Source organism: Oryctolagus cuniculus, chromosome 5 (assembly GCF_964237555.1).
Source record: "Oryctolagus cuniculus chromosome 5, mOryCun1.1, whole genome shotgun sequence".
NCBI classification, from domain to species: Eukaryota; Metazoa; Chordata; class Mammalia; order Lagomorpha; family Leporidae; genus Oryctolagus; species Oryctolagus cuniculus.
Window position 1 is genome coordinate 165,067,304 of NC_091436.1, and position 19,111 is coordinate 165,086,414.

Genomic DNA, 19,111 nt, shown 5'->3' on the forward strand with positions numbered 1-19,111 from the left:
CACAGCAGAGTGATCCCTGGAAAATGCTTCTCCCAACACAGCTTTCCCAGCATCCCAGAAGGCAGATTTCCAGTAAATGCAGCAGTTCCATCAGTGTGGTACCAGTGCCCCTTCCAAACCACTCAGTGTGTGTGTGGTGGTATCTTCCTTGGGCTCTCAGTATCAGTCCTGGGAGTGGCAGCTGCTCCTTAAACAGAGGTCTTCAAAAAGTTCACAGAAAATGCCTATTATGGGATCAGGCATTTGGCACAAGGAGTTAGGATACTGCCTAGTTCACCCACATCCCATATCAGAGTGCCTGGGTTTGGGTCCTGTCTCCACTTCTTACTCTACTTCCTTCTAATGTGCACCCTGGAGGTAGCTGGAAATGAATGACTCAAGTCCCTGGCTCCCTGCTGCCACATGGGAGACCCAGACTGAGTCCTGCACCCCTCACCTCAGCCTGGCCCAGCCCTGTTACTACTACAAGCCTTTCAAAAATGAACCAATTGGATAGAACGATCTCTGTCTCTGTCTTTCCAATAAATAAGATGTTTAAAAGATAAAAGAAAAATCATATTTATAAAAAGCATGGATTTCAAACATGTTTGCCCCAATATAAGCCCAACCTTTAATTATATTTTCAAATATCTTTTTTAAGTACTTTTCTTGTCTGAAAGTCCTATATTCTATAAGCTTTACTTTTTATTAGTCAATCCCTAATCACCCTAACCCTGTGTTATAACTAGTAGTTCTTACCATTACGCTCTCGTGATCAAGTTACCCTGTGTGTTCTGTCCCGTGACTGCATCCTTTCGGACACACCGAGCACAGTGGAAGGCTGGTGCGTGGAAAGGAGCTCCCAGGGTGCCTGCCAGGAAAGGAGACAAGGGAACCGCCACGCGAGATGCTGTTCTTCACCAGTATTGCAGGGCACGAGTCGGGAGTCCACCATGAGGGAGACATCTGAGTACCACGTGTACTGACTGCTACTCTGGGCGTGTTCCTGCGTTAGACAGAAGCCAAAAGAAGACAGAGCGCAGGAATGGGGTTGGCCCTGTGGCTCAATGGGTCAAGCCACTACCTGGGACGCCGGCGTCTCCTATCAGAGCGCTGGTTCCAGTCCTAGCTCCTCCGCTTCTGACCAGCTCCCTGCTAAGGCACCCTCAAGGCTGCAGATTAGCAGCCCACACATCTGGGCTCCTGTTACCCACATGGAATGACCAGATGGAGTTTCGGGCTCCTGGTTTCCACTTGGCCTAGCCAGGGCTATTGTGGGTGTTTCTCTCTCTCTCTCCTTCTCCTCCTCCCCCGCTTCTCTTGCCTCCCTCCCTCCCTAGGATTCTTTCAAATAAATGAATAAATAAATCTTAAAAAGTGAATATAGATAGTGGTCCTCAGGCAGCTGATTGACCAGTTGGGTACAGTGAGCGCAGTGAGGCACTGAAAGCCCAACAGGACCACAGGCAATAATGCTTAAATAGGGCAGAGACGGACTCCAAGCCAGGAGGCTAATAGTTTCTATCTTGCCATAAGCAAGAACTCTCAGCAAACGCTCTGTGCCACAGAAAACAGGGACTCTCTTCAAATGGGCCTGAAAACCCCCCTGTGTCTGACCATAATGGGGGATTACTCAAATCCAACAGACTGTGGGCTCCTGGCTGGGACCACTTGCCTTTCCCTTCACCATCAAGAGATATAACTAAACAAACATTTGGACAAAGAAAAAACATGCTTTAAAAGAAAAGCGGCTTCAACTTGAGTGTGTCTTTGCTGGGGCGGTCCTGCCTAAACGATTTTAATGAAGAGATTAGGGAAACATGGTGACTATAATCTATCCAGGCCAAATAAAAATGCCTTCGCCAAAGCCCCTCCACAGGAGGCTATTAAGCAAACCCAATAGCCACACGGTAGGGAATAAAAGCCTGCCAGGCACGGAGAGACAGAAGAGCGATTCGGGGCAGAAAGCAGGAATAAAGACGCTACCTTGGGCTCACTGCAAGAGCAACAGCGGAGAGGCTCGGAAAGAGGCCCAGAGCAGAAGGGCTCCAACGGACCATCTGGAACGGGGGAAGAATACCAGAGGCAGCAAGAGGGGGATCTTCTGATGATAAATGAGACTGGTTTCCTGACAAGGATGAACCACAAAGGATGCCAAAGGGATTGTGCAAAACAAGGGCTGCTCGCGCCACCAGGGTGGAAGCATCGCAGGGGTGGAGCCAGCCTGTGGAAGAGCACCTTGAGCACACGCCCCCAGCAGCAGCAGCGCCCGTGACCATGCCCATCACCCAGCAAACCGCGGGCTGGGGTCGGGGGACTGTGTGAACTCGCACATGTCTTGATGAAGGACCATACCAGTCGGGGGTTGTGCTGAAATTCTTTCAAAAGTTGACTTCTCTGAGTACCTTGCCTCAAGTCTCCTAGAAACACATTTCTTTTTGTTTCTCTGTGAATATTCATGAATTATATGTTAACTATATAATATTAGTAACCTCCCCATAACTATGTCTTCATTTCTTAAGACTTAAAGTTTTGGGGCCGGCCCTGTGGCGCAGCAGGTTAATGCCCTGGCCTGAAGTGCCAGCATCCCATATGGGCACCAGTTTGAAACCCGGCTGCTCCACTTCCAATCCAGCTCTCTGCTATCACCTGGGAGAGCAGCAGAAGATGGCTCAAGTCCTTGGGCCCCTGCACCCATGTGGGAGATCCGGAAGAGGCTCCTGGCTCCTGGCTTCGGATCAGCACAGCTCTGGCCGTTGCGGCAAATTGGGGAGTGAACCATCGGATGGAAGACCTCTTTCTCTCTCTCTGCCTCTCCTCTCTCTATATAACTCTGACTTTCAAATAAATAAATCTTTAAAAAAAAAAAAAAAAAGACTTAAAGACTTAAAGTTTTTTTCTTTCAAACACTGATTAACACTGCAAAAAATACTAGGGATGAAGATAAGGTTAGCAATGTTTCATTTTGCCAGATACTAGCTTAGCTTTAAAATACTATCACCAGGGCCGGTGCTGTGGCATAGCGGGTAAAGCTGCCACCTGCAGTGCCGGCATCCCCTATGGTCGCCGGTTTGCGTTCCGGCTGCTCTACTTCTGATCCAGCTCCTCACTAATGTGCTTGGGAAAGCAGAAGATGTCCAAAGTGCTTGGGCGCCTGCACCCACATGGGAGACCTAGGGGGAGCGTTTGGCTCCCGGCTTCGATCGGCACAGCTCCGGCTGTTGCAGGCAGTGGGGGAGTGAATCAGAGAATGGAAGACCTGTCTGACTCTCCTTCTCTCTCTGTGTAACTCTGACTTTCCAATAAATAAATAAATCTTTTAAAACATATTGAGAGTGAATATCAGGTCAGCCTTAGTACTAATACTTTAATAGAGAGCAGAGATTCAGAGACCACTCTGTCTCCCAGCCCCTCCCACCACGTACTTTCTGGAACAAAGGCTCCCTTGTGTCACAGGCAGGTCCCACTACACAGCACTTCCATGGAATCATTAGAATAAGTAGAATGGGCAGTTCTCAGAAAACCTGACTTTCAGTTTTAGCTCTGGCTTGGCCGCGACCTAGGCCAAGTCACTAAACCCTTCCAGCCTTCAGACTGTCTCGTGTTGAAGTGGAAATAACCTAACTCACAATGTTTACGCTAATGAATACAGAAGCGCCTTATCAAACTGTAAGGAGATCGGATTCATATGTGTGTGTGTATGTGCAGAAATTCTTAAACTGTTACGCCAAAACTCAGAGCAACATCGTCAGATGGGCCATGCATGGTACTTGCTGAACGAGATGGGCCCAAAGCACAGGAAACAAGACAAGGGCCGGTTTCCCCACCCACTTCTAGTTCTCCACCTCCTTCGGCAGCCTGCATTTCCCCTCCATGAAATGCTGCCCTGGTCTTGCACTGGTCACTGCCCCTCCAGGGCGCGCGGGCTAGCTCATCTGCACGCTTTGCCTTTAGCATTTCTTTAACGAGCGAGGCTGGGCTGGGCCCCTGTCCAGGGCTGTGCCCTGGAATCACACTGCTGGCATCACAGCTTTGTTCCTGCACATTAAGGTAAGTGGCATTCTACCGCGTGCTCATATTCCCAGACTTTGAGCCATCGTTGTTCATTTCCCTTTATTTCCCTAATATGTGGTGTCCTTATTAATAGCTACTGTTCCTGCAGTTCTCAGCTCCCCTGAGACGCAGCCTTGATGGCCTTTTGTGTAAGGCTAACCTACTGCTGCATTACCAGATTCACAGGATAACAGCACATCCTGAGGCAAACAGAAGGAGAGGACAGACCCGTTCAGTTGTCTCCTGCTACCTAAAACCAAAGCATTTAACACACAAAACAATAAGTTATTTATTAGTCTCAGGACCCCACACTCCTTCCACTGCCCATTTATCTTGTGCCTGAAGGACTGCACTTTGGGATGACAGTAATTCCCCTGTTCCAAGGCACATGTCTGGAAGGAGCGATGCTACAGAAGTAAAGTGAAAGGCTTTCAGTGCCGAGTGCGATTCCATTAGCTCCTTACACCAGAATGGAGGCTGTCTGAAAACAAGGAGCAGGCATTTGGCCTAGCGGCTGAGAAGCCTCCATCACGTATCAGACTGCACGGTAGGATAACTGGCTCCAGCTCCGGCTGCAGTCTCTTGCCAGCTGGCTCAAAGGGTTGGGTCCCTGCCACCCCATGGGAGACCTGACCTCATTCCCCACTCGGTCCAGCCAGGTTACTGAGGCATCTGGGGAGCGAACTGGCGGATGGGAGCTCTGCCTCCAACCAAATAAGAAAACAGACACTTTTTAAGACACACGAATGAAGGACAAGTGATACAGCAAGTGAACTTAAGCTTTTAGGAATTTGCATAATTTGATGGGGAAAATTACACACCCAACGTGTTATGATAACAGATGTGAAGAATTAGTTACTTCGAGAATGTCCAGAATCTGTCTTCCCGATCCACGGTTCAATGCAGCCAAACACATACTTGAGGAAGAGCAACGACTGCGACATTCCATGCCACCGTGCGATGCAGGACAGGTACAGAGAGAGTGTACTGGGACAAGAACAAAGTTTACAGCCCAAGACATACACTGCTCACACCCTCGAGTCTGTAAGAAATGCATGCGCCTCTAACACATTGAAACACAGCTAACTTCTACCAACCGACAAGTGGAAGGACCTGAGTACAGGCTTCAGGGTCAGACCAAGGGTGAAACCGAGCCAGTGACTATACAGACGGAAACAGTGAAGCAGAGAACGGTCGCTGGGCATGGATGGCATGGACAGGGAAAGACAGCGAAGACGAAGGCTTACGGATTTCTGCAATTACCAGCACAGCAAATCAGTCCAAAACCAGGGTAGTGGGGCCTGCACAAAGGCTGGCATTAGAGAGAGCTGAGTCAGCCAGCGCCGCAGCTCACTAGGCTAATCCTCCACCTGCAGCCCCGGCACCCCAGGTTCTAGTCCCGGTTGGGGCGCCGGATTCTGTCCTGGTTGCTCCTCTTCCAGTCCAGCTCTCTGCTGTGGCCCGGGAGGGCAGTGGAAGATGGCCCAAGCGCTTGGCCCCCTTCCAGGAGGAAGCACCTGGCTCCTGGTTTCGGATCGGCGCAGTGCACCAGCCGCAGCGGCCATTTGGGGGGTGAACCAACAGAAGGAAGACCTTTCTCTCTGTCTCTCTCACTGTCTAACTCTGCCTGTCAAAAAAAAAAAAAAAAAAAAAGAGAGAGAGAAAGAGAGAGCGAGAGCTGGGTCGCTAATGCAAAGGGGACCAGGGACCGCTGTCCTGGTTTCCTGAGATAACCTTCAGGGACCTCAGCACAAACTGGCCCTGCTGGCCTGCAACAGCGAGAGAGGTGTGCACACTCACCTCGTGCTTGGAGAAGAGCCGGACGGCCTCCAGCTGGTGGAAAACCGGGTAGTGCTGCGCATCGATCTGGTCGCGCCGGTACACGTCACCCACCACCACGAAGGCGTCCAGGCCCGCGTGCAGCAGGTCCCACTGGTGTGCCGACGTGTGTGCTCGCAGCATGTGAGTCCGGTTCAGGTAGTAGTTGTCCCCCTTCTTCCTGCTGGGGTGGTCGGCTGGGATGAGCAGGCTGTCAAAGTTCTGCCAGGTAGTGACCACGGGGGACAGGTTGTCATGGACGGAGAACAGCGGGGACCCAGAGCGCCCCACGTACTGCTGGTACAGGTGTTCCTTCACCCTCTCCTTGATCAGCCACAGAGGGTGATGCAGCTGGTTGTGTAGGTTCCTGCCCACCTTGGAGAGGACCTTCCGGGTGAGGTTGCTGTGGTCATCCTGAGGGTAGGATTTCCCAAGCAGCTCGACCACGCTGGAGCCTCGCGTTCCTTGGGCAGCAAATCCCGATGTCGCAGGCCTTGAACCCCAGGCCCGATGCTGAGGGACACTGCAGAAGTGACTGGCCTTTCTCACCACATAGGCACGTGCGCGTGCAACTCTCCCGAAAACTGGGCAAGCCATTGCAGAAACTGCTTCTCAGGTTCTGGAAAGGGCACACGTGGAGCACAAGTCAAGTCTCTGCCAATCAAGCGAGTCCTCCCTGCCTGCCACCAGCCCCTCCCTGTCCTGACACACAGGCTCCCCAGCACCACCGCCTCAGCACAGCTGGAAGATCCAATTAAGCAACTGCTGACAGGGCCTGCTCCGCTTTGAACATGTCTGCCAAGACTCATGTTGAAATTTAATTGTCATCATGACACCACTAAGCGCTTGACCTTGGAGACGTGACTTCTGCCATGACTTGGGGAGCAGGTTTGCTCCTGTGGGAGGGGGCTCACGTTAATGGATTATCTCAGACCCCATCCTCTCTGTCTTCCAGCACAGGATGACACCAAAGGAAGGCCGGAACTTGACCTTGGACCCCCAGCCCCCACGACCCTGAGAAACACATTTATTTCCTTCATAAATTGCCCATGCTTGCAGTATTCTGTTACAGCAACAAAAACAGACTAAGGCAGAGGCTTAAGGTTTACTACACCAAGTCTTTTTTTTCTTTTTTTAAGGTTTATTTATTTATTTTTGAAAGCGTTACGGAGAGAAGGGGAGACAGAGAGAGATCTTCCATTGCTGGTTTACTCCCTAGATGGCTGCAACATCTGGGGGCTGCCCCAGGCAGAAGCCAGGAGCCAGACGCTTTACCCAGGTCTCCCACACAAGGACAGGGGCCTAAGCACTTGGGCCATCCTCTACTGCTTTTCTCAGGCCATCAGCAGGGAGGGAGGGAGCTGGATAGGAAGGGGAGCAGCCGGGACTTGAAGCGACACCCATACGGGATGCCTGCATCAGAGGTGGCAGCATGACCCACTACACCACAATGCCAGCTCCTACCACACGAGGTCTTAAACGTCACTTACAGATCCCTAACCTCTAGATGTCCCTCCCGTCACTTACATTCTTGGCTTTGTAGAAAATTATCTTTAGCACATTATCATATTCCAAACTGCACAGCTGGGACAAGACTTTAAATGCGATAGCATCTATTTTCTTATTTTATTTTTTTTTTTTTTTTGACAGGCAGAGTGGACAGTGAGAGAGAGAGACCGAGAGAAAGGTCTTCCTTTGCCACTGGTTCACCCTCCAATGGCCGCCGTGGCTGGCGCACCGCGCTGATCCGATGGCGGGAGCCAGATACTTATCCTGGTCTCCCATGGGGTGCAGGGCCCAAGCACTTGGGCCATCCTCCACTGCACTCCCTGGCCACAGCAGAGAGCTGGCCTGGAAGAGGAGCAACCAGGACAGAATCCGGCGCCCCGACCGGGACTAGAACCCGGTGTGCTGGCGCCACAAGGCGGAGGATTAGCCTAGTGAGCCGTGGCGGAGGATTAGCCTAGTGAGCCGTGGCGCCGGCCCCGATAGCATCTAGATATCCTAGAACCAAAAACCTTGGAAGGACCAACTATGACCAGGACCTGAGTAAAGGACAACACGCAGACCCAGAAATCCCTGTCTCGGGCTTTCGTCCTGGTGAATACAAAGTTCTGCCCACCTCTGATGCAGCAAACTTCTGAATGATTTCACTGGATCTTAAAGTGACATCAACAACCGTTTTTGTTTTTAATGATCTGCATAAAATATACCACTTTAGGTGGTGGTTATTGCCAACATTTTAAAGAATTAAAATGGAAAAATAACAGAAGTATTTACACAAAGTGACAGACTATACCAGTGGACAGCTGAAACTAGTTGTACAAATTTAAATCTTTCTTATTCTCCCAGCTGGTCACATCACTGAAACTCCACACCAAGGTTAGCATCCCATCAATTACATCTTTGTGTTGTGGAAAGGGAAACTGCTACTATACAATCAGAATAAGCCAGACACAAGCCGGAACTCATTGGAGAAAGGGCACCAGGCAGCCACAAGACAGAGCACTGACCACGAGGTCACAGATTTCACAGGGGACACAGACCTAGGGCTAGCTGAGCGAGTGGTACACCCAAGGGCAGGAATGCACAGATGGCAGTGAGGACTCTGGACCACTGTCACAGTGTGCTTGCCCCCTCAAGGTCCCGTCCCAATGTTCACCAGGCATCAAAGGTTGTCAGCCTCACTGGCCCAAACCCATCGTAAACACCAAAATTCAGAACACGGACTAGCTAAGTACTTCTCATCAAAGACCCGACTACAAGACACAAACCACAACTCTCCAATCACCTCCTTTAACTTCTATTGTATCTGAGTAATCCACACTACACACCAAGGAGTCTCATATTCATGAAGGAACACATAAATAAATAAAATCAATAAAATGTTAGATTGGATAGCAAAAATGAAAGAAATATTTGACTCAAAACCTAAGGGGCTAGTGTAGCAAGTTCGTGTTTAGAAATAAAGTTTGTTGGAACACAGCAATGCACATTTGTCTGCATTTCTGGTTTTTGCTACAGTGGCAGGATTAAGTAGACACCACAGAGATTATACTGCCAACAAAGCCTAACATGCTTAGTGGTCCGTCACGGAAAAAAATCTTCTGAGTCCATTTTAGTCCAACCCAGTGAAAATTCTTCCATACTACCAATAAAATGTTCCTGGTCACAGACGTAGGTAGATGACAGAGCCATGAACAGCAGAAGCACAAATGGAGAAGAGAGACCCCTGAGGCCCCTGTGAGAAGAGCAGGGAGCCAGCATGGTGGGGACTGGGCCAGGCGTGCAGAGACACTGCTGTGGATCTGAGCCTAATGCGGCCTCAGGCACCATGTGTTATCCTTGGACACATTAATGGACCTCTTTGGCCCTCATCTGTAAAGTGGGAAAACGGTCCCCGTCTCACGGTGAAGGGATTGAACTAGATCCTCGTCACGTGGCACTGAACTGCTTGTCCAGTGTGTAAGAGAAAAGCTGAAGTTCTAGAGGAAAGGACTAAATGCACTGAGAATCCAAATCAGTATATTTTGGTTCATCTGACGACTTTCAGTGTGCTTGTCAGTGGCCACAGACAGAAGAGCTTCGGACATCAGGTACTTAAGTGTAGAGGCGCTGCCTGGGGTGTCCTACGGGGGACACGGTGGTCAGGACCACTTCTCTACAAGGCTGCTTTAAGAAATAACATTTCAGAAGATACTGAGGCACCCGTCACCTGATGGTGGAGTGCACTCAGATTCCTAGGTTGTCTTCTGTTTGGGCCACTACACATCTAGCACGGTAACTGGAACTGGCAAAACACTGAATAAATGTTTGTTGTCAGGATGAGCTTGATAAAGGTTTCAACAGTCCTTTTTAACCTCCTTCACTCTTGTCTGTACAGGAATAACTAAATCGTGTGTGAACTCCACGGAACTAATAGTTTCTCGAAAACACAATCAGCTTACCAAAAAGGGCCAATGGCTAGCAACACAGTCACAATCACACAAAATGATCAAATACATCTATTACCTCCAGATGCAGTACTTACACAGTTTCTTACAGGAAAAACATGAAGTGGAATTCAACCAACACGTAGAGACACATGTTACTAAATAATGGTAGGATAATGGTTGGCTTCCATTAAGTTTTACTCATAAACACAAGTCAAGAGTCTTTCATTGTTCCTGCTGACTAATATGCAAACAAAGAGAATGGTTACACGCAGGCATTTGCTGGAGAGAGTGTTATTGGTGTAACCTTTCTGGAAAGCAATTCCACGTTATCAAGAGACTTAAAACTTTTCATGCCCTTTGACAAGACAATTACCCTTCTGGGAGTTTAGCGAGAGAAAATAATATGACTGAAGACAGAAGTTAAACACAGAGGACTTTCATAATAGTATAATTTATAACAAAAAATTATAAACAACATGAGCATAAATGTCCCCCAAGGGAATAATGAAGCAAATTAAAGAACCATAGGGTAAAACAGTATGCAGTCATTAAATTTCACAGTTGCAAGAAGTTTAATGATATAACTATGTACCTGTAAAATGATAGGCAGGATATAAAGTTGTTTGTATGACATGAACTACATAAATCTATCTACCTGTTGGCGTAGTAGGCATGTGTTTACAAGTGGATATAAACAGAGGGAGAACTATGGAAGTTGTGGAAAGATATAAGAGTAATTATCTCTAATACTTATTTTCTATTTTATACATTTCTAAATTGTGTAAATGGACATCTATTACACTTTAAATTTTCGAATTTAACAAAACTGACATAAAAGTTATTTTAAAATATTTGTTGAGTTCCAGACATATTAATGGATTGTATTAAACCCATTTATAACAAGAGACCATCAGTATAAATAACTCTGTTCAAAGTAATTTAATTGTGTTCAGTGACCAGATAGGCAATTATGTTTGACGACAATGTAGGCGAGATACTTGGCATATGAAATATTTCTTTGCCATTCCAATTTTCTTTCCCTTGCTATGAATCAACTGTCATAAGCCTAATGCTAATCATTCAGCGCTATTTTTCCAAGACATCTGGATTTTCTAGGAAATTGACAATACCTGATTCTATACCAAATAGATGTTTGGTACAGACCCACTCTCATAAAGTGGGTTTTGTCCCCATCCTCTATTTAATCTCCAAACAATAGCACATCCAATAACCCTACAGTTAGCATCCTTAAAGGTAGTTGCTGCTTTTTCAACAGTCAGCATCAATATTTTCTAGAAACGTGGTTAACAATATACAGTATTTCATCACCACTGCAAATTTATTCAAGACTAAGGTTTTCCATGAATGTGTTCATAGCAAATTCATCAATAAGATTTCCAGCTAGCTTCTGATGAGCAAAGCTTTTTCAACGTGCACTTCCAGATATTTTATACCCCAAAGCTTCTTAAATTTCTGCAGCTAATCCCTGAGAAATCTGTTATGTTTCACATTCCATTGTTTATGGTATATAAGTTTTCTTCATAACCAATAAAACAGTCACTGGCACATTTTCAATTCTTCACTATCCAAGCCTTCCTATTAATGCACAATCAGCACCTTTGTTTTTAGCTATGCAATGTTTTCCTATATTTCAGTAAAACCTGGTTATCATTGTCATTGAAAAAACAATTCCACCATTTGTCTCTTTCTGAGGTATGCAATAGAGGTTTCCCTATATAAGACAGCTGAAGGACATCCCACGATCAGTTTTACGATAATTCTACTTTCTGTGTTACTGCTAACAATAGATCCTTCCACTCCTTCTTTTGACTCTTCCCCACAAGCTGTCTCTCACTCTTCTTATCATTTTCATACAATCTAATTCAGTCTCTCTCACACATAGCGAGAAAGCCAACAAAACGTCAGGAAATAGCAGACATCAATATGACCAGTGTGCATCTTAAAATAATTAGCAAATCAACTCAGTTCAGATGAAATTCACAGCCCAATGTATAGACAATCACATTTATGAAAACAAACAAAAACCTTGCAGTTTTTAGAATTCTTACAGATTTTGGAATTGCAAACAGGGGATTGTGGGCCCAGGCTTCCATTGTTCCAAATTCAACTATTTCATATCAGATGGCCCCCAGTCTGGTCACTTATCAAAACTTTTCAACCCTAACCTTCATTCCAAACCTCACTCAAGGGGCCCTTCTAAGAATACACACGAGTACCACTTCTCTGCTGCAAAGCCCTCACTAGTCTCTTCCGGCCCCATCTGAAACTACCTTACTACCTCCTCTTGGACACTTTCCCACACGACCTTTCACTTCTAAGCCTCTGTACAATGGGGGATAAGCCCAGGATTTGGTGACTCTACCTAAGCAGCATTTTCTTTAATCCTGGTACGTCAATATAGGATTGTAAATAGTCTTACAGGGCCAGTGTTGTGGGGCAGTGGATACAGCTTCTGCTTGCAATGCTAGCTTGCCATACTGCAGTGCCAGATTCCGTCCCAGAAGTAACTCCCCTTCTGCTCCAGCTTCATGCTAATGTGCTTTCAAAGACAGAACATGGACCAAGTACTTGGGACCCTGCCACCCATGTGGGAGACGTGGATGGAGCTCTTGGCTCCTGACCTTAGCCTGGCCTAGACCTAGCTGTTGTAAGCCGTTGTAGTCATTTAGGGAACAACCCACCAGATGGAAGAATCATATTCATTTCTCTCTCTCTCTCTATCAATCGATCGATCTATCTATCTGTAATTGCAACTTTCCCTCTCCCTCTCTCCTTTCCTACTCTCTCTGTTGTTTTGCAGGTCAAACTAATCATCTTTTAAAAAAATGGTAGTATTTGAATTTTAATTTTGTGGCAAAACAATAATTAAGCTCAATAAAAGTGAGCTCATCCATTTGACAGGTAACACTGATCAGAAAAAAAATATAATTTAATAAAAGGAGAAATAAATAAATCATGTATGTAGAAGCAGCATGTTCTTAATTCAAAAGAATCCATGCCACTCACTACCCAAGGCACATTTAGAGAAACTGACATGATTAGGGTACAGACTGCTTACACTACTTAAACCAAAGAAGTCAGGCAATCCAAGAACACAAAAGAATTCTGGTTCAATAGAACAAAAGACTTGAGAGTTTACAGTGTATAAGCTGGGCTCCTGGTCCTCGTGACCCTGGCTAGGGCTCTTTTTCTAAGAGGAGGCTATAAAGAACGCAATAGCCACATGCAGACGAGGTCAATCACCAGGGACAAGTGAACAAACTGCCATCTAGACAGCTACATTAAGAACAACTTGGGGTAGGGATTGTTCTGGGAGGGACTTTGTCTAATGCACAGAGAACAACACAAAGAGGTCAGCTTGCTAGTGCAGAAGAACAGATTCTGCTGGAACTAACTGGGCACCAGGGGAGGTTACCTCACGCCGCCATGGTTGAAATCAATATAAATAATCGCCTGGCTGTTTACAACAGAAATATTCACCCCTTCCAAGCCAAATAACCCAGGTAGGAATTACAGGAGGACATGTGTGTCTCTCCACCAGTAAATATCCTTTTCAGGGCAGGAACTACTCAATTATTATCAGTTATAGTTTCTACCAGATGGTCAGGTACTTAAGTATTACTCAGAGGAAGTGCTTGATTCATGAATAAATGAATGAAAAATGATAAATGACTCTCACACTGCAGTGCTCATACAATTTTCAAGAAAAAGCAAATCACACAGTGGTACCATTCAAACAATGCAGGGTCAAATGGACAGTGTGTTTTGAAATCATTAACTTGCAGGAACGCGAAACAACGTCTGGAGAACACACTAACACACAGTTCTACCAGCTGTATTGAAAGCGTCCTTGCACTCTTTCCCGGACTTGATCCATTTAGACTCAATCACCATTTTTCACAGAATCTAATTCCTAGGGATGATCACACATTCAAACAAGGACCTTGCTTCTACCTCGCACACGTCAACAGCCTTGAAGATCGTGAAGTGTACAAACTATTTTCTACAATGATTCATCAGGATGCCTTCTGGTCGATTCTGGAGCACGTGAGTGAGAGTGCCTGAGGCAGGAAGCTGCAGCTCCACCACAAGACGGTCTGCAGCTTCAAACACCAGCAGCCGAGTACCGTTCATAAATGCTCTTGGATTTCATGAATAAATGTTAGTAATTTTTGATTCAAATGATTATTTATCCATCATTGGTCTCAGCAACATATTTATAGCACAGTTTATAGCCATCAGCAAGAAACTGGCACTGGACTTTGCTGCCTGGGGCACATGGCTTCCAAAGGTTGGCAAAGACCCATTACAACATTAATGAGTATGCCATTTGTCAAGACAATTATGCATGAACTTGGCAGTCGCACAGAGGGCAAGCCCTGTGAGAGACAGCGCCAGGGCATCATAGGGATCAGAAACCTGAGAACTCCCTTGGTACCTCAGTATTCTCCTGTGGTAGTCACCTTTTGTGTTGATAAAATCTTTTGTCAAAAACTAAGTGTGTGTGTGTTACAGGGGAGTAACAGGACAAGCAATTCTAAACACAATTCCGATCTGAATATACAATGCCACCACACCATTCAGAAGAGACGTCTTCTCATCATTATAATTGAGCTGAGCAATGACTAGCAGTACCACTCTTTGCTAACAAATGGTGTATTGAAGGTGTTCTCTCACACAGGAAACTCCTTAATTATTCAGGAATGGAAGCGTACCCATGAGAAAAGTACCTTGTGATGAACACAAAAACAAATGAAAAAATACAACTTTTTAAAGGCTGTTTTTAAACACAAATCACAGTGTTCAGTTCCAAGAGAAATCAGCCTTGCAACTGTAAGTCAAAAGGTTAAAATCCATAATTAAACGAAAGCTTGAGGGAATGGCTGCAGACCAAAGAGCTTGCAGAATTAATTTGAAGATTTATTAACAAGTGTCTAAAGCTATCATTGTGTTTGGAACCGCAGTGATTCCCACTCTTTCACTATTTTTCATTTTTAAAAAGAATCATCTATTAAAACTAAGTTCATGCTACCAATTTTCTTTGTGATGAATGCCTTCCTAAATATGTCAAGGTCCACGCATATAAAAATCTCAAAACTCTGTGACACAAAAACACCAAAATCATCCCTCATGTTCTTTAGTGTCTCAACTTAGAAACGAATGGAAATCCAACATCAGAAATGCTGGTTAGAGAATTTTCAAGGTTGCCAACCAAAAGAAACAATAGATAGCCAGGTTGGTGGGTACACTCATTCTCTTGATCCAAGCATTACACATGCACATATTGAAAAAGCACACTATACCTATAAATAGTTAAAAAAAGAAAAGTTTTTTGACAGGCAGAGTTAGACAGTGAGAGACAGACAGAGAGAAATTTCTTCCTTCCATTGGTTCACCCCCAAAATGGCCGCCACGGCCGGAGCTGCGCTGATCTGAAGCCAGGAGCCAGGTGCTTCCTCCTGGTCTCCCATGGGGTGCAGGGCCCAAGCACTTGGGCCATCCTCCACTGCACTCCCTGGCCACAGCAGAGAGCTGGACTGGAAGAGGAGCAGCCAGGACAGAACCGGCGCCCCAACTGGGACTAGAACCTGGGGTGCTGGCGCCGCAGGCGGAGGATTAGCCTAGTGAGGCGTGGCGCCAGCCTTAAATAGGTAAAATTAATGTGGCTCAATTAACTGGGTTCCAGACAACAATGTGGGAGACCTCGATTGAGTTCTCAGCTCCTGGCTTCAGCCCTGGCCGCTGCAGACATTCAGGGGATGAACCAGTGAACAGGAGCTTTCTCACTTTTAAATAAATAAAATTCTTAAAAATAACTTCATAATAATCTTACTAATATACATGTACAATAGTTTTAAAACTAAAACTATAGGGCTAATAAAAAGAATGAAGTTTTCAACCTGCAATAATTTAGGAAGCAGAATGATTATGGCAAGTAAAATTAAAATTTGTTTTAAATAAACTGACTAAACTGCATATTAAAAACTATTTAAAGCAATTATAAATATTACTGTTACAGAGAAGAAATAGCCTCCAGTTAAAAATTTTCTCCTAAATAATCTAAATAAATTGATTTTATCTAAGATTCTCTAAATAAAGTCATTGTATAAAAAATCCTGGGCTCTAGCCGATTATGGAGCAAAGAATAAATTACCGAAAACAAACGCTCTGCCGGTCTTCTGTCCACAAGTACTAAGTGGAGGCTCACAGCCTGAGGCAGCTCCCTTCCTCTGAGTGGCATCATCCTCATTCCAGAATCCTCCTTCACTCTGCTTCTTCATGTCACCCTCACTACACTATGAGAGACAGACGGTAACTGTGCACAGTCAAGTCCACTAAATAAGCAAAGTCCTAAGATGGACAATCAGGATGGACACCCAGGTCCTCTGAGTCTCCTCTGCTTCCAGCTCACCCGTGCTATTTCTAGCACCTTCCTTGACAGGCCTGTCTCGCTGCTCTCAATGAGAACTTGGTAAGATCTTTTTAGATTTCTCTTCTAATCAGAACACATCTTCCCAGTGATATAATTCATAATTCCAGACATGTTTTTTCCTCAGGTCCTGCACCCACCTCAGGGAGAATTGGGCCAGCCACTTTTTCCATCTCCCTATTTCCTGTACACACTTCACTCATGGCATATAAATGCTATCAGGATTTTCATTACCCAATCATCTTTTTGTGAAAGATTTATTTATTATTTGAAGGTCAGAGTTACACAGAGAGAGAAGGACAGAGCGAGAGTCTTCTATCCGCTGGTTCATTCCCAGGTGGCCGCACCAGCCGGAGCTGAACTGATCTGAAGCCAGGAGCCAGGAACCTACTCTAGGTCTCCCACAAGGGTGCAGACATCCCAGATGGGTGTCAGTTTGAGGCCTGGCTACTCCACTTCCAATCCAACTATCTGCTATGGCCTGGGAAAACAGTGGAAGCTGGCCCAATCTTTGGGCCCCTGCACACACGTGGGAGACCTAGAAGAAGCTCCAAGCTCCGGCTTCAGATCAGTGCAGCTCCTGCTGTTGTGGCCATTTGATATCTCTCTCTCTCGCTGGCTGACTCTGAAACGGCCAGGACTGAGCAGATCTAAGACAAGAGCCAGGAGCCTCCTCCAGGTCTCCCACACGGGCACAGGGGCCCAAGCTGCTTTCGCAGGCATGTTGATAGGAGCTGGATTGGGAGTGGAACAGCTGGGACTTGAACCAGTGCCCACGTGGGATGCCAGCATCACAGGCGGTGACCTCCCCCACTACACCCCAACACTAGCCCCAAATGTCTTTCTATGTCAACTCATTATGGACATATATGTCACATTGGTCTAATGATAAGGTCTTTAAAAAGCAAAGCACAGCACTCAAGTTTATTTGGCAAGGCATTCACAAGGATAGAAATCAAACATTTTTAAATTCATTATTCACAGGTGTTACTCTGAACACAGCGGCAAGATGGCAGAAAGGTGGAATTCATGCCCACACACACGAGAGATCCGTCAGCCCTGAGTTGCTCCAGTCAGCACCATCATATCGTGCTCTCGGCTACAATTCCTGTTAAAAACAGGACAAAATAAAATTGGCCCTGGAATTCCCCGTGGAACCTCTGTAGGCCCGTGGCTTCACATGAACACACGGCACCAGCACCGCACGCTACGCAGGAAACGATGCCGACAGCTGATTCTCAGCGTTCACGGCAGTGACGCTCTGCAAAGCTGCAAGGACACTGCACCACAGAACGCTGCTCCTACGGACAAGCAGGCTCGGTCACGTTTTTGTCAACTGATCATTACGTGACCTACTCTGATGTGTGTTTCTGTCTGAAGACTCCCTATTTGATAGTCTCGGATATGGTTAACTCATTAATACTGAATCCCAGGCAGCAGCACTGCGACTCCTGCCTCCCAGAATGAAGCTTCCAGCACGTTTCCTCAGGAGCCCGACACAGCCCTCCTGCGCGCAGGGACGCTAGACAGCACGTCAGCACTTTGCCGTGGAAGCCATTGTAAACAGCCGCACTACCGGGAAACAGGCTCCAAAATGGGAGAAAAGAACACTACGTAGACCATGCAAACGACCCTGAAAGTAGCTCAAGTACTGATTCTGAGGTTACAGATATATGTCAACAGGCAAATTCAAAAACGCACAGATAATGTGCATGAATGCCTATCGAGATTTTGATAACAGAAGATGTCTCCCGAAAACGTGGCTAGGAGACAAAGGAAGAAGAGAAATCTACGTTTCACTCCAGGACCTTTCAATCTGTTAAATTTCGTAGTGTATGTGCATGTGTGTGAACTGAGCAGCCTCCAGAGAAAACAGCATTAAATACATTAATAATTCAAAAAAAAAGCAAAATCAAGCTTTGGGTTCCAATAATGAAAAGGCAGCAAAATAAAATTAAAGACGAATGAACTAAAAAATGCAAATGCTCACAAGTATTTGCAGTCTCTCTGCACTGATGAAACCGAGAGCAGATTCCCACAGGAGGGACTGGCACAGTAATTATTCAAAAGCAAAGAATTCTAAGAGTAAGCGCTCAATTCCAGCCAAGGGAGGGGACTCCCAGGAAGTATGGGTCAAAATGAAAATATTTTTTAAATAATTATGTAGTATGGACTGAGCTTTATCCACAACTGTGTTTCCCAGGAAATTCAAACTTATAAACAACCTTAAAGTGATTTTTAAAGAGAACACTGGTTCTCAAAGTATGGTGCCAACAGCAGCTACCTCAGTGCCATATCATCAGAGAAACTGCTGGTTATACAGGCTCTCAGGCCCTGCCCCAGGAATGCCAGCTGACCAGCTGGTCAGGGTGATTCTGACACGACCTAAGTCTGGGAACAACTAGTACGCAGTACTGGAAATATTCAATCAGAAGCTATAAACACAGTTTAAAATTTTCTTGCTGATGATAGTGAGCCTTCAGTAAAATCAATTGCTATTCTATGTAATCACAGTGACTATGATTTCTTTCAGGTACGGAAAGTAATAGATAAAAATAGTCTTTGTTAGCAAATAAAAATAATACCTTACTCCGGAGGGTGTGGATGCAGACTGACGGGAAAGAGGTCCGAGGGAATTTCGTGGGCATTAGCAGTGTTGATACCTTGATAGGAGGTAGGAACTGCAGCAATGTATACATGTGTCAAAAGTCAATGCAGGACATAGTCACACGTGTGCATTTCATTCTATGCAAAATGTACCTTCAAGAACAATAATAACTAGGGTGTGCATGTGGCACAGAAGGTTCAGTCGCTGCTTGAGTTGTCTGTATCCCATACAGGAACTGGTTCTAGCCCAGCTACTCTACTTCCAATC

At 45.8% G+C, this 19,111-nt stretch overlaps 1 protein-coding gene across 17 annotated transcripts in view; it reads right to left on the reverse strand.

The window, feature by feature from the left end:
* FARS2 (phenylalanyl-tRNA synthetase 2, mitochondrial) overlaps positions 1–19,111 on the reverse strand; it is a 496,231-nt gene that overhangs the window by 387,142 nt on the left and 89,978 nt on the right. For 16 of the 17 annotated variants that reach the window (XM_070074462.1, XM_051855889.2, XM_051855890.2 and 13 more), the window contains one exon: positions 5,833–6,469. The exons of the other annotated variant lie outside the window; for it this stretch is intronic. In XM_070074462.1, the coding sequence (XP_069930563.1) occupies positions 5,833–6,447 (615 nt within the window). In that variant the 5' untranslated portion in view covers positions 6,448–6,469. The remainder of the gene's footprint in view (positions 1–5,832; positions 6,470–19,111) is intronic. 17 annotated transcript variants of the gene reach the window in all.